The 13,886-nt window shown below is 49.0% G+C and overlaps 1 protein-coding gene across 1 annotated transcript; it reads right to left on the reverse strand.

The window, feature by feature from the left end:
* Nucleotides 1-962: 962 nt before the first annotated feature.
* LOC136502382 (auxin transporter-like protein 2) lies at nucleotides 963-5,794 on the reverse strand. Its single transcript, XM_066497779.1, has 7 exons — nucleotides 5,594-5,794; nucleotides 5,223-5,408; nucleotides 5,003-5,115; nucleotides 4,668-4,851; nucleotides 4,424-4,521; nucleotides 2,509-2,974; nucleotides 963-1,555 (listed from the first exon to the last, which is right to left on the reverse strand). The coding sequence occupies exons 1-7, from the start codon at nucleotides 5,774-5,776 to the stop codon at nucleotides 1,208-1,210; spliced, it is 1,578 nt and encodes a 525-aa protein (XP_066353876.1). The 5' UTR covers nucleotides 5,777-5,794; the 3' UTR covers nucleotides 963-1,207.
* Nucleotides 5,795-13,886: the final 8,092 nt, after the last annotated feature.

Raw genomic sequence — 13,886 nt, forward strand, 5'->3', positions numbered from 1 at the left:
AGGGAGGAACAGGTTTCCTTGCCTTCACAATCCAATCCGGTGCCATTGCCCGTGTAGACTCAGCCTGTTCGTTTGGCTGTGGCTTGTCGTAAACGATCATAAATTTTCAGTCGGAGCAGTATTTTTCTCCCACACAAACCAGCCAGCCGTACTTCTTTACGAACCAGCAACGATACGAACCAGCCAACCGAACAGGCTGTTCCGTGGGCGGTGGGTATCCTGAATCCGTGGCTTCAACGAGGACCTCGACGGGTTGAGGAGCCCAGTTCCAGTATGCCACCGTACCGTACCGGTAGGTGCAAAATGCTAGCGCATCTTGATTAAGACCCTATTAGTTTCGCTGAAATTTGGTTTACGCTGATTCTGATTTATTATGAGAAAAAAAAATAATATTTGTTCGTTGAAAAGTACTGCTGAAATAGTGCTGAAAAAGAGAGCCTAAGACAAAATGTTCAGAAACGGAAGTTGTTGCATGCGTGCCGTGCCAAAACCCACAATTCCTTGCTCAAAACCCGAACTTGTTCTGAATTTTTTTTAGAGTTTCTCCACCTGAATATTCAGTACTCTGAGAACGCTTAATGATAGTGCCACTCTCTTTGAGTAGCCTGTAAAGCTGTAAAATAGAACTGTGTACTGTTTGATCTGTGTGGCATCCCTGTAAAGCCGCAGAATGGTACCGTGCACTCTGGGAATGGCCATGGCCTATCTGCCAGCACTTGCATTTGGGTGTCGGTCAGTACACAGTTCACGGCGACCAAGAGATGGGGCAAAGAGATCCTGCATCCCGGCCGAGTCCTGACTCGTGAGCGCACCAGCGCCCAAGTACTGCCAATGATACAGCACTGAGTGGTGGAATACTGCCACACTGCAAAGGTGGCGAGCTCTATGCATGCACGAGAGAAAGTTCAGAGTTAGGGGCGGCTAGACTAGGCATCTGCGGCTGTAGAAATATTCCCCTTTTTTGAGCTCCACGCCTCCACGCCAGGTCACAGCCCAGAACGCAAGAGACTCCAGCTACTGATACAGTGATACTGATACCCTCGTGTCAGCCTCTCTAAAGTCACTAAAACCGGGAAAGCATGTGACAACAAGCTAGAGAAGAGAAGGAAGATGCTGCAGGTGCTAATTAAGCTAGTCTAACTAATGAATTAGCTGAAACTAAAGCAGAGTCGCGCACTGGTATCAGCTGGGCTCATCCATCGTCTCTTCAGAGCCCGTGGCCGTGATGCCGGTGGTGGCGGAAGAAATGCGCCGGCGAAGGAGCCGGGGCCGGAGGGAGCTCCGCGCCTCCGGCGGTCCCGTTGAATGGCATCGTGATGTTGCCGAGGCCGCCGGGGAACGGCAAGGGGGCGGCGCCCGGTGGCAGGGGCGGCGCCGGGCACTGGTAGCACTTGGTGAAGAGGCCGAAGGTGTCGATCTGGCGGACGAAGTTGGTCATGCTTGCCCAGCCGCCGAAGCCGAAGCCGACCACCAGCACCCACGCCACCACGAACGCGTTGATCATGTACGTGCCCGTCCAACGCCCCACCAGCCGCGGCGGCGGCTCCACCGCGTTCTGCACCGCGCCACAACACATCATCAAAAGCTTAGTATTCAGGGCTTCTTTTTTTTCTCCAGAAGATTTAGTTATTCAGAGCATGCCAACAAACTCTAACATTGTTATCATTGGGTTTATCATTTGCATGGAACTCAGTGCTACAAGCCTACAAACCTTAAGTGCTTACAACTAGTACGTGCTCTATGCTTGTCTGTTCCTTCTTTCTATTGAGAGTACAAATGCATGCTGTCCTTTTCGGCGCTTTGTTTCGGTGGTCGTCCGAATTTCTGTGGCTCTCGGTACAAATATTTCCTGCAGATAAAGCATCTTTGCTCTCGGTTCTAGGGTTCTTTCGGGTTGTCTCCAAGCTTTGCGCCAACCTTTCCCTTCTTTCTTGCTAGTACCGCACCACGAAAAAGACAGTTTGACACTGCCGCTGTTTTGTCTTGTATGTTTCAGACTTTCAGCAATCAGTACGAACAGCCTTTCAGAGGCAGCGTTTAGCTCCCTAATAATTTCAGCTCTAATCATGACTACCAACAGTAGCAACATTTTGCCTTGTAGAAGGTGGATTGAGGTCCAGTTGAATGGCTACTCACGGATGAGTCCCGCGAATATTTTAGGCTGCTGTGCATAGTGGCATCTACTCAGGACCTAGCTAGCTTGCATGGATTGCTACTTCCTGTTCGCTTGATCGTTTCAGCCATGCTTATTAGTCATGATACAGTGTTTTTCTCTCACAACAAAACAATATCAGCCGGCTTATAAGCCACAGAGACCATAAGCGAACGGGCCAATGCTAGCGAACGAGCTGCGAAATGCCCAAAGAACATAGGAGTACAAAATTCCTTCTCACGTTAGAGTAAAACCATTGGGTAAAACGTAAATGCATGGTAATAAAACATTTTTAAAAAAAATAAATCTTTACTAGTAGCAGTAACAAAAGTGCATGGGAGTATGTATCTACGTACCTCACGGGCGGTTGCGGATCGGAAGGTGATCATGTGCGCCAGCGCCGGGATGATGTAGACGGTGAAGCTGACGAGGAGCGACCCCACGGCGGAGTTGATGGGCCCGAAGAAGGGGAAGATGATGGCGAGGAACCAGATGGGCACGACGACGGGGAGTCTCGCGGCGGCGCGCTTGCAGAGGCTGCGGCAGTCGTGGAGGCCGATGAGCTTCTCCCAGACGAAGTAGAGCGGCGTGCAGGCGAAGCCGAAGGTGATGAACTGGTGGACGAGCATGAGCACGACGGCGGCGTCGCGGAAGGGCGTGCGCGGGAGCAGCGCCAGCGCGTTGGAGTGCGTCAGCAGCTGGTCCCCGAACGCCCAGTACACGCTCGCCGCCGACGGCAGCGTCAGCGTCAGCACGTACAGCGTCGCCATCAGGTAGATCGCCTTGAACTTCTGCGGCCGCCACATCGCGTGCATGATCTCCCTGCATGCCAAGCATAGCATTGCTGAGTTGAGTACGTATTGCTGTTGTTCGTTCAGTCACCTTTCAAACTCCGGACGCCGCTCTCAGGCTCAGATGGCCAGTTTTCTGGCACGGAGCCGTTGCTTTTCAATTTTGCGCTCTCTTTTCGTGCACGCAGAAACCTGGACACCCGTGCCATATGTTTGTGCAAGTTCCGTGCTAGCTGTTGCCTGTTGGCATCTGCAGAGGGGTATCGTATCGGCATCTATCAGAGGCTCAGGAGTCCGTGGTTGCAAGTGCAAAAGCAGGAGCCCTGCACTGCAGAGGTAAAGCAGCAATGCACGCTCCTAGGTGGAATGGCTCCTTTGACTGTACAGGCAATGAATGAGTCAGAGACTCGGAGGAGAGGAGATAGGGCCTGCCGTGCCGTCTGCCGTGCCCTGTGGTTTGTAAAGACGGAGACGGCAGATATATACTTGTGTCAGTGTGTAACTGTGTACTAGCCCGGAAAGGAACAAGGTGGAACAGTGCGAGTGCGTAACTGTGTACTAGCCCGCAAAGGACCAAGGTGGAACAGTGCGGTGCGGAGAATTGAGAGAAGCTCTCGTGCCTTTGCAATTAGACCGATGGCATTATATGGCATGTATGTGTAAGCTATAGAGCAGCAACTGCGCGCATGATAGTAGATTAGTAGTTCTATACTTTTATACTGGTGTTTGTTTGCTAGCTAGTATATTTTATCACACTTCATCTTAGAAAAGTTTGATTAAGTTTGACAACTAAATTTAGACAAGGTTTTTCATTTTTTACTTCAAGGTATAAAGTAAACTTCCCTTTTATGAAAAAGTGTGACTCTAAAATATCTAATTATACTTTTTATGACTTACTACACTTAATCATCTAAAAATGATCGTGGCAAACTATGGCCAGGAATAATTCTACTCGAGATTCTCCCTATATGTCCGGTCCATATCATCGCAATCGGCCTGTTCGCTGGTTGGTTTCTGGGCTGGTTTAGACTGGCTGGTGCTGGTTTATTGTGAGAGGAAAAACACTGTTGACTGGCTGGTTTGGGCTGACTGAAACCAACAAGCGAACAGGGTGAATGTGTGCATGTGCCTTCAAGGACCGGAATGGAGAAATGCTGTGCCATGCATTCTTCTCCAACAAGCGAGAGGTAAAATTATACAGATCGAGCATGTCAACTTGTGCATGGCATGGCAGCACGTCTGAGACGTATGGCGTGGCCAGACGAGCAAAGTGTATGGAATGGCCGGATCACTTCACACACTAGCTACTTTCGTTGGTCTGAGTGTCATGTGGTCAGTGGTCCCCTAATGTGAGTATTTTTCTTTTGTTTCGGTAGTAGAAACAGAAACATCCACATTGCTAGCTTTGCCATGCTCACACGGCAGGGGAGGGACCGGGGCATCCATCCATAAAAAAAGAGAACGGTGTTTGTCTCCTTACACACTAACAGCGTGGCCTCCGAAGGTGTAGAGAATGTTTGTGGCCCCGGTGAAGTAGAGCACCATCTTGGTCGGCGCGGAGTGCTTCACGCCATCAACCTGCAAGCAGGAAGGAGCACATCAATCTCTGCCGGTCACTCACAGGCCACACAGCATGCATGCTTGCTTGAAAGCTACTCAATGGCATCGGCATTATCGATGAGCATGCTGCTTGTGCTTGCTTGATCGTGCACTTGTATGTGTACCTGGCCGTGGATGAGGGAGGCGACGGCGAGGTACCACGCCGTGTAGGTGGTCATGACGAGGCCCAGGAACGACCAGATCCGGTAGTTGTGGAACGACGGGATGAACACCGTCGTAGCGCAGCAGGCGCCGAAGATGTACGTCCACGTCCGCTTGTCCAGCTTGTCGTTGATGTAGTAGATGTTGCTGTTGGTATGGTACGCGCGCGTGCACACCATAATACGTACGTACACAGTTAGCCATACCATGAACAAACAACAACTAGCACGGCCAACTATGCAGGCCGGCAAGCTGCGAAACAGCACAGAGCCGAAGAGCACAATGTGCATGCTATTACCTTGCGCACGCGATGAGCTGGATGACAGAGCCGAAGAGCAGGAACGTGCAGTTGAAGGCCAGGCCGACGTTCCTCCAGTGCCTCCCGAGCAGCCCGTCCAGCACCTCGAACCACTGCAGATGCGTGGTTCAGAACAAAATGACTGATCGAGTAGCAAAGGGCCGGCAAAGGCATGTGCGCCGTGTTGCCTGTGTGTTCCTCTTCTCAGTCTCAGTCTCACCTGGATGACATGGTTCCTGAAGTCGACCTTCTCCCTCTCCTTCCTGGTCCGGTACTCCACGTAGAGGATGCTGATGAGGTACGCCGTCCAGCTGCCCATCAGTCCGTAGAAGAGCTGGAACACTATGCCGCTCAGCATCCCCAGTTGCGAGAACGAGTAGGGCAGGGTCAGGAGCACCTGAGCCACCTGAATCAACACAGGCACAGCACAAACAAGGTGCATGCAGCATGAGCTATCGAGGAGCTCTAGGAGTACTACAAGCCTAGCCTAGCCTCTGCTACAGCTACAGCTACAGCTAGCTAGCGCGAACCACTGCACCTAGCTCATCACGAGACGAGAGAAGGAAACTAACGGCGGCAAAGTTCATTCACCTGGTTGGAGGCGCAGCTGAACCAAGCGTCGTAGGCGGAGCCGCCGTGCCAGAGCAGGCCGGAGAGCCGCGACTTGACGGTGTTGGAGTCTTGGTCCTGCTCCACTTCCACGTACCGCCCGACGCCGACCGCCTCCGCTCCCTTCTCGATGGCGACGACGCCCCCATTGGCCTCTGAGGCCATGCTCTCTCGCTCGCGCTCCTAGATTCCTAGCTAGCAGTGGGGTGCCCTTTAGCAAACCACTAACTTTGATTTATAAGGGCCTCTTTAGCAGAGCTCCTAGAGTAACCTTCGGGCTTAATCTAAGAGAGTTTGAAAATACAATACCCCATTTAACACTACTCCAGACAAGACTAGCTCCTTACTATAGTGCATGGAGAATCCGTAGCCGGTGAAGCAGAAAAAAGTTTCACTAGCTCCTAGTTTAGTTTAAAAATAAAATAAAATATAGTTCCTCACTATAGTGCATGGAGAAGCTAGAGTTTCGTCAAACGGTCCGAATTAAAAAAAACATACACCATTAAATTTTATGATGATCTAACACTAAGAGATTAACAAAAGAGAGGCCATGCCTAATAGAATTATGAGATTAACTGGCAAAAAAGGGAAAGAACATACTTAGTTGGATTCCATTATTTCTAACAAGTTAAGATTAAATCAAAGTGTCCATGTCTAATTCACTTACAAGAATAACAAAAAAAATAGAAAATAACCTAAATTGTTGGATAATGACCTAATACCCTAGATTAAACAAAAGAATTTGTGGCTCGGCTAAACCCGATCGCCGGAGCGCATCCACACCGGGATCCATCGGAGTAGGTCACGCCCACGCACTAGGTGTGCTCATCGATCAGGCGCTTAGGCTCAGAAGTAGGAAACAACTTCAAGTTTGCCCTGCGACTGAATTCTTTGAATCAATAGTAGGCTCGGGGGGCCAGACCCTTGGGGTTCGCTCAGGCGAACCCATTGAACTACGACTACAGAACAAGCACTCGGTCTTGATGACATGAAGCATCTAGGACGCTCAGAGCGTACTCAGACACCAAAGGCACTCTCATTCAGACTTCAACTATAGCTAAAACCTCCAATCGATTCTCCGAATCACATAGAGACTTACGGGCTATACACATTGATTGCGCTCGCACGCACTCGGGGATCACGATAGGGTGACACGACTATGATGCACCATCTAACCAATTATTCAAATTGATCAAAGGACTTAGGGGTCGGTGGGTAGTGCCCGGCATGCCTCCCACGGAACCTCAAATTCTGACCCGCGAATGGCTTCCCAGCCTAGGGCTAGGATGGTTGGCCCACAAATGAGGGCATAGTCGTGCCGTCACATCTAGAGTCAAGGTGTACTTTAGCACGGTGCCAGTTGCCCACTGACCGAGTCGTCTCAGAGGTAATGGATACTACTCGGGAAGTCAGATTGGATTTTATGGTGCAACCCCAGCTAAGCAAAACCAAGTCAGTTTTCGCATATTGGATACTCGGGCACTATTCGGACTAACCCGTTATTAGCTCGCATAAAGCGAATTGCAAAATTAAAATAATGGCACTAAAAAGTTTGCTATTTTTTGTGGTAGATAAGAAATATAAGTCATCAGTTTGCATGGCGTTCAGAGAGTTTTCTGCACTTTTGTGAACAAGATGGCATTCAGAGAATTTTCTAACCTTCCGCCCCACTTTTTCTTTAGTTTTGTGTGGTTTGTACTTGTACTTGTGTTTTAATGCATTACATGAAGTGCCTGTTTGGTTTCAGGCTCCTAAAATTTTAGTTCCTAAAAATTTTAGGCAGCCTTCTAAAAGCTCCTAAAAAGTTATTTGGTTCCCGTGACTAAAACTGACTAAAGGCAATAAATGCTGTTGGAAAGGACCATGATGCCCTTCTTCCCTCTACCCCTGCTCTCTTCTCCCTCTCATTGTCGTTCTTCTTCATCCGGCACAGAGAAGAACCGAACGAGCTCCTCCCACCCGCCGCCCAAATCCACCGCCCTGCCCTGCCATTTCCAAATCATCGCCGCCCAAACCTGCCTCGCCTGCCTAGCTACCTCCTCCACCTCTCCTTGCCCTGCGCCATGGCAGGCGGGCCCCTACGCGCGGGGCGGCAGCGGCGGGATCGGCATCCGGAGTAGGATCCGGCCGTGGCTGAGTCCTCCACCGGCGGCGGATCGAGCGGTGGATCTGTGTGCTCCCGGTCGCGTCGCCGCCACTCGCTGGGGCAGCCCGTTGCGCGCCGCCGCTAGCAGCCGCCCGCCCGGGAGCTTGACCTCGCGCCGCCACTCCCGCAGGGGACCCGCCGACTCTGCCCTCTCCCTCGTTGCCGCCGGAGGCCGAGGGGCGAGGGAGTGGGGGCGGCGGATCCTGCGGGCGCCGGCGTGGAGGAGGGAGGGAGCGGGGGCGGCGACGTTCGAGGACGTGGGGAAGCGTGCGGTCGGGAGGGGTACCCCAAGTCCAGGATGGACTTTAGGAGCTTTTAGGAGGGGTGGAGCTCCTAAAGTTTTTGCCCCCCCTAAAGTTTTTAGGAGCTTTTAGGAGGGGGTATTTGGTTCTTTAGGCAATTTTTTTCCAGATTTTAGATCCTAAAGTTTTTAGGAGTGGTAACCGAGGCCTATTTTGATCGGTAGGGGCTCCATGCCCCTCATGTTTTTTCTCAAAAGAAAAAGGTGGGCATTTCCACTTCGAGACCCTTTCCGTTCCCACGCCGCCTCGCGCCGACATTGCGCTGTTCCTGCACCAAGCCAGGAAAAGCGCTTTGGCCACAGGTCAGAGATCGAATAGGAGGAGCTGCCTCGGCGCCGACGCGCTTGTTTAGATTGCGGGAAAAAATTCCTATTTCTATGTTTTTTCTGTAAAATTGATCTGATTCCTGTAAAATTCCTGCACGATTCATGTGAAATTCCCGAGTTGGAATCAGTCCCTAGCTCTCCACTCCACAAAACACGCGTGCCACCACCGTCGCCGCCTCCAAGCACGCAACGCAAACGGTTTCAGCGATCACACTGGCTGGCAAGGGAGGCCCCACGCTGCAGCGAGAGCGAGCTATCGAGGAGGTGCGGTTTTGGTCTTTTGCGTGGTTCGTGACGCGCCTCCGAGGACATTCTGTCATTTTGCCCGGTGCCTTGTCCCCCGCTTTGGCGACGCCTTTTGGTGCCTTTCTAGGCACCGGTTCTCGCGCGCGCGCGTCCCATGCCCCACGCGCCCACACACACACCACACGCAACCTATTCCGGCTTGCCCATTCTGCAGCTCTCCTCCGCCTATTCCGATCATCACACAGAGACTGCAGGTGCAGAAAGAATACAGATCGAGTATACTAATCTCACTGACCACAGTTCCAGGCCCTCAGGCCTCAGCACAGCAGCCCATCTTTCTCGTCCTTGAGAACTGAACGCGCAATTCTTGAGAAGAAACCATGGGGGGCGAGCAACGAGCATAGATAATCCAGTGGGGATGGACGTGTCCGCAGTCCCCATTGGCCAAACGGACTCCCATGCATCCCCGAAATGATGCCCGGGGAGCAAGAGCCCGTGTTAGTTGTAGTGTGAGTACTTGGTGACTTCGTCGTCGTCGTCCTCGGCGGCGCCGGCGTTCCACCGATCGAGCGCGATTTCAGATGACCAACGGAATAAGATAAACTGGGCACTCGAGCTGGTTAGTTCTCCGAGTACGGCGCACCTTTGCTCCGGTACCTGAGTAGAAACCCTTCTCTCTAATCTCTATGCTGGCCGTTTCGATCTTCGTAACCTCATGATCACGGGTTTTACTAAACCAATCAGAAAGAGAGAGAGAGCGAGAGTCCGATTTGGCATTGAAGACTCAGCGCTCGGCAAAACACAGCAAACACCTGCTAGTGCCTCAGCTGTCAGGATATCTCAGCAAAGTTGGGGAAAAAGCTACACCAGCATGCATGCATCCAAACTCCAAAGCGTTGTACAATTTCGCTTGGCGCCTTGTTTAGGTTGAGGTTAGGAATCAGTATTTGGTACTGTAGCACTTTCATTTGTATTTGACAATTATTATCCAATCATGGCCTAACTAGGCTCAAAAGATTCGTCTCGTAATTTACAATTAAACTATGTAATTAGTTATTTTTTTATCTACATTTAATACTCCATGCATCTGTCTAAAGATTTGATGTGATGGAGAGAGAGTGAAAAAACTTGCAATCTAAACAAGGCCTGAGTTTGAGCTGCTGTTGTTGTTGTGAGTGAGGTTTCAGAATCTGCTCAATTCAATGCAATGTTCTCAGGTCCGCCTCGATTTTTTAACATTTTTTAAACTATTTTTAATTTTTAACATTGTTTTTTTTCTTGTTCTAAAAGTAACACTTTTGGACGTGCATGTCTACATGGCGCGGCAAATTCACGCTGTCGCGCCATGCATGGCGGCGCGGCATGGGGCGGTCAACGGCCACGGCGACCGCTAACATGGCGGGGCCGACGCGCCGTTCATCATGGTGCGGCGGTGCCGCGCCACCCATCATGGCGCGGCGAGGCTTTACTTATCCGTTGCGGTGCTGGCTCCCTCCCTCTGTCTGTCTGCCCAACTCGAGGTGAGGCCGCTCGCGGCGCCCGCGCCATTGCCTCCTGGCTCCCCCACGGCCGTCCGCCGACTTTCCCTCCCTTGCCGGCCCACTCTCTACCTTTCCCGAAGCTCCTCCTCGGCCTCCATAGTGGATCAAAAGATTTGAATGAGTAGTTAGGATATGGAGGAAAATATGAGTTCGTTAGAACGTTGGATTGAAGGATTAGGATTAGGATTGCCAATGTTAAGGTTAATTGGTTAGTTAGAATTATGATTACCATGTATTCTAAGGTCAAATTTTATATGAATTTTGCTTGTTTGAGTTTGCATCTCAACTTTTATATGTGAATAAATATATGAACACGTTGTTGATGTACCAAATTTTATTTTTTAGTGACCAAAGTATAGTTTTTATGTAGTTTGCATGTTTACATCTAAGATAGAGTTTACACCAAAGTATAGATTATATTTTATTTATTGTAATACAAATGGTTCTCATTGACATTAATTTATGATGTTTTGATTTTTGTTTGTTAAATTACAACCGTTTTGTTAGATGCAAGACATGTATCGGGAGAAGTTTTGGTGAAAACGGGGTCGTCCTAGAGAATTATACCCCGACGCGTCTAGGAAAGATGCCCCGTCCCTCTTGACCTCCCTGTCCCTAACTGTGACTGTGGTTTCCTGGCCGACGTGTTTCAATCGAGACATCCAGACATAGTAGCGTGTTGCTTCTACACATGAAGTCGTTTTAATGTAAGTAATTATTTCTACTATCTTTTTTTCTTCATTTGTGTAAGTAGGCTACTAATATTGTGTTGGAATCTTGTTATGTAGGCCCATGAGAGGTGCTTTTCTTTCAGTGGATCGACGGTGCAGACAAGTTTGACCCTAGGTACCTCCTTTTCGACGATTGGTGTGGAGGGAGACATCCACGTGAGCACTTCGAGCGGTGGGTTCCACCCCCTAACCCCCGCCAATGATGGCTAAGGAGAAGGACCTAGCCGCAGTTAGGCGATTCGAGGAACCTCCTCTGTACGAATGCAAAGATCGAGCTATGATAAACCCTAAAAATACGTTGGAGTTTGTGTGTCCGAATAAGCACGAAGTAAGTGGAAAGTGTATCTGTTTAAATGTTTATCTCTATATGTGTGCGTGTACTAATGTATTCTCTTGTAGCGTTATGGATTTGTGAAGTGTCGTTTCAATGAGTGACTCTACGGTCCTAAGAATCAATGGCCGGAGCCACCAAAGGTAAATAAAAAAGAATAAGGAAAGGTTAATTTACAAAGCACCTCTAGTCATGTGCGAATGTGGTGTTAAATCCAACTATGGTCTAGTCCCTTCGAAGCTTGGAATAGGCCATTATTGTGGTCATATGGTTGACTGTGATGAGGTTGGTTATTTTTGTGGTAAACGTGAAATCGTATTTTGTTTTTTTTGCTAGGACATATATGATATAATTTTTTGTTTGAACAGAGCACTAGGAAATACAGGTGGAAATGTTTTGATGGTCAAGCTAAGTTCTTGGATGAACTAAGGGGGAGGCAAGTAATTGCACGGAAGAGAGGATATGGATCTGATTACGTCAACCTATTCGTTAAACAACACAAAAAGAAGATGCGTGAGTTTGCTAGACAGTGCGATATTTGTAACCCGATCGATGTTAGGCTTCACAAATGGGGGTTGGAGAGACGGAGGACGTTAGAGGAGGAGAGGGCAAGGAAGGAGACAAGAGTACAGATGCCGGTCTTGAATGACCATGTTGTTGCATTGTGTGTCAGTGAGTGCTTGAAAGCCTTTTTATTTTCATTGCCTGATTTTAAATGTAATATAATTAGGTTGCTAACTGGTTGTATTTTATACATGAAGGGATTAGATGTAGCGAGGACCATGCCGCAGAGGTGGCCCGTGCAAGGTATAAGAAAAAGAAGTTAAATGAGCATAGAACGCGAGCTGGTCACACCGTCCAATCTCTGATTGTGTTGGCCGATGATGGGGACGAGGATGAGGACGACACTGTCAGGTTGAGCGATCTCATCGCTCTAGTGGAGGCGGGCTTGTAGGCGGAGGAGGCCAAGGAAGACACTAGCAGACTTAGCGAGCTTATTGCTCAAGCAGATACAGGCTTGCAGGCGGAGGAGGACGCGTTCTTCTCTCAGGCCGCAGAGGCCGCAGATGAAGTGGATGCCACTTACTATAGGTGATAGACAGATTAGGACAATGCAGGTGAGCCTAGCCACATGAGCCAGACGGAGGAGGACGCACTCTTGACTCAAGCCGCAGAGGCCATAGGTGAAACAGAGGCAACTTACTACAAGTGACAGGCATACCAGGGCAATGCAGGTGAGCCTAGCCATAGCAATGAGGTAGTGGTAGAGGACTAGTACTCGGACGACGAGTTGCTTACTCATTATGTTTCACCCTGAGGATTGGTAGAGGTGTGGTAGAGGATTGATATAGGTGTGCTAGTTCAATGCTTTAGATTTGGTATTTGTATTGTAGTAGAACTTTCTTGGTGCTGCATTGTGTTTTATTTAAACTATTTATGTATTGCACCCATGTAACAAATACTATTTAATTTTTGTAACAGACATTGGGTTATCTTATAAAACTTTTGCCACAAAAAATGGTATTACAATGCTGCAATTTGCATGAATTTGTTACGTTCTCAGTATATAATGATTTTGCTTTTACCATTGTCACACATTCGGGTATTACTTTTGGGTCTTAGTTTGGTGCCCATCTTGTCCAAACATTATGTAGAAGACTGTACCAATCACTAGTGACCTTATGTCATGTCTATGCTCTGCTCTAGCCTTTCCAAATCGCCCCTGCTCAGCTATATTCCTCTGCGCAAGTTCCCACCTCTTGACAAAATATTCGTTGCACTTATTGAAAGCTCTAGTTTGGTTTTGGTGAATTGATGAAACCCTAAGTGCTAACCTAGTTTATCAAAGTGATCATGAGATAGGTAGCACATTCCAAGTGGTGAAACAAATGAAGATCATGACATGATGATGGTGATGCCATAGCGATGATCAAGTGCTTGGACTTGAAAAGAAGAAAGAGAAAAACAAAAGGCTCAAGGCAAAGGTATAAGTGGAATGAGCCATTTCATTTTGGTGATCAAGACACTTAGCGAGTGTGATCATATTTAGGTTCGATAGCCGTACTATTAAGATGGGTGAAACTTGTATCGAAATGCGGTTATCAAAGTGCCACTAGCTGCTCTAACTCATTGCATATGCATTTAGGATCTAGTGGAAAGCTTACACCCTTGAAAATATTTGTGAAAATATGCTAACACACATGCACAAAAGTGATACACATTGTGTTTAACACTTGGGAGCAAGGGTTCGAAACTTCATCGATGGAGTGTCCGTTCGTAGAGTGCGGACAGTCCGACGGTGCCATCGGCGCCCTGTACAGAAAAGATAGGGTTTCACAGAGTGCACCGAATGTTGGTCACACAGTGACCGGATGCTGGGGTCCTGTGTTCGGTCAGTGGCGCGCAGTGAAGGCCGCCCTCGGTCTCTTAACTAGACGCAGGTGACCGGACTCTATATGAACACTATTTAGCATCCGGTCATGCTGATGTGGCGGTGCAGAAAGAAGACGGTGAGTGACCGGACGCGTCCGGTCGAGAAAAATCACGAGTGGAACCTTACTTGAAGTGACCGGATGCTAGGATCCTATGTTCGGTCCTACACTGTAGTGCGTCCAGTCACAACTTAAGTGAACTGATGACCATTGAGATCAG

This window comes from Miscanthus floridulus, chromosome 1 (assembly GCF_019320115.1).
Source record: "Miscanthus floridulus cultivar M001 chromosome 1, ASM1932011v1, whole genome shotgun sequence".
In the NCBI taxonomy this organism is placed as follows: Eukaryota; Viridiplantae; Streptophyta; class Magnoliopsida; order Poales; family Poaceae; genus Miscanthus; species Miscanthus floridulus.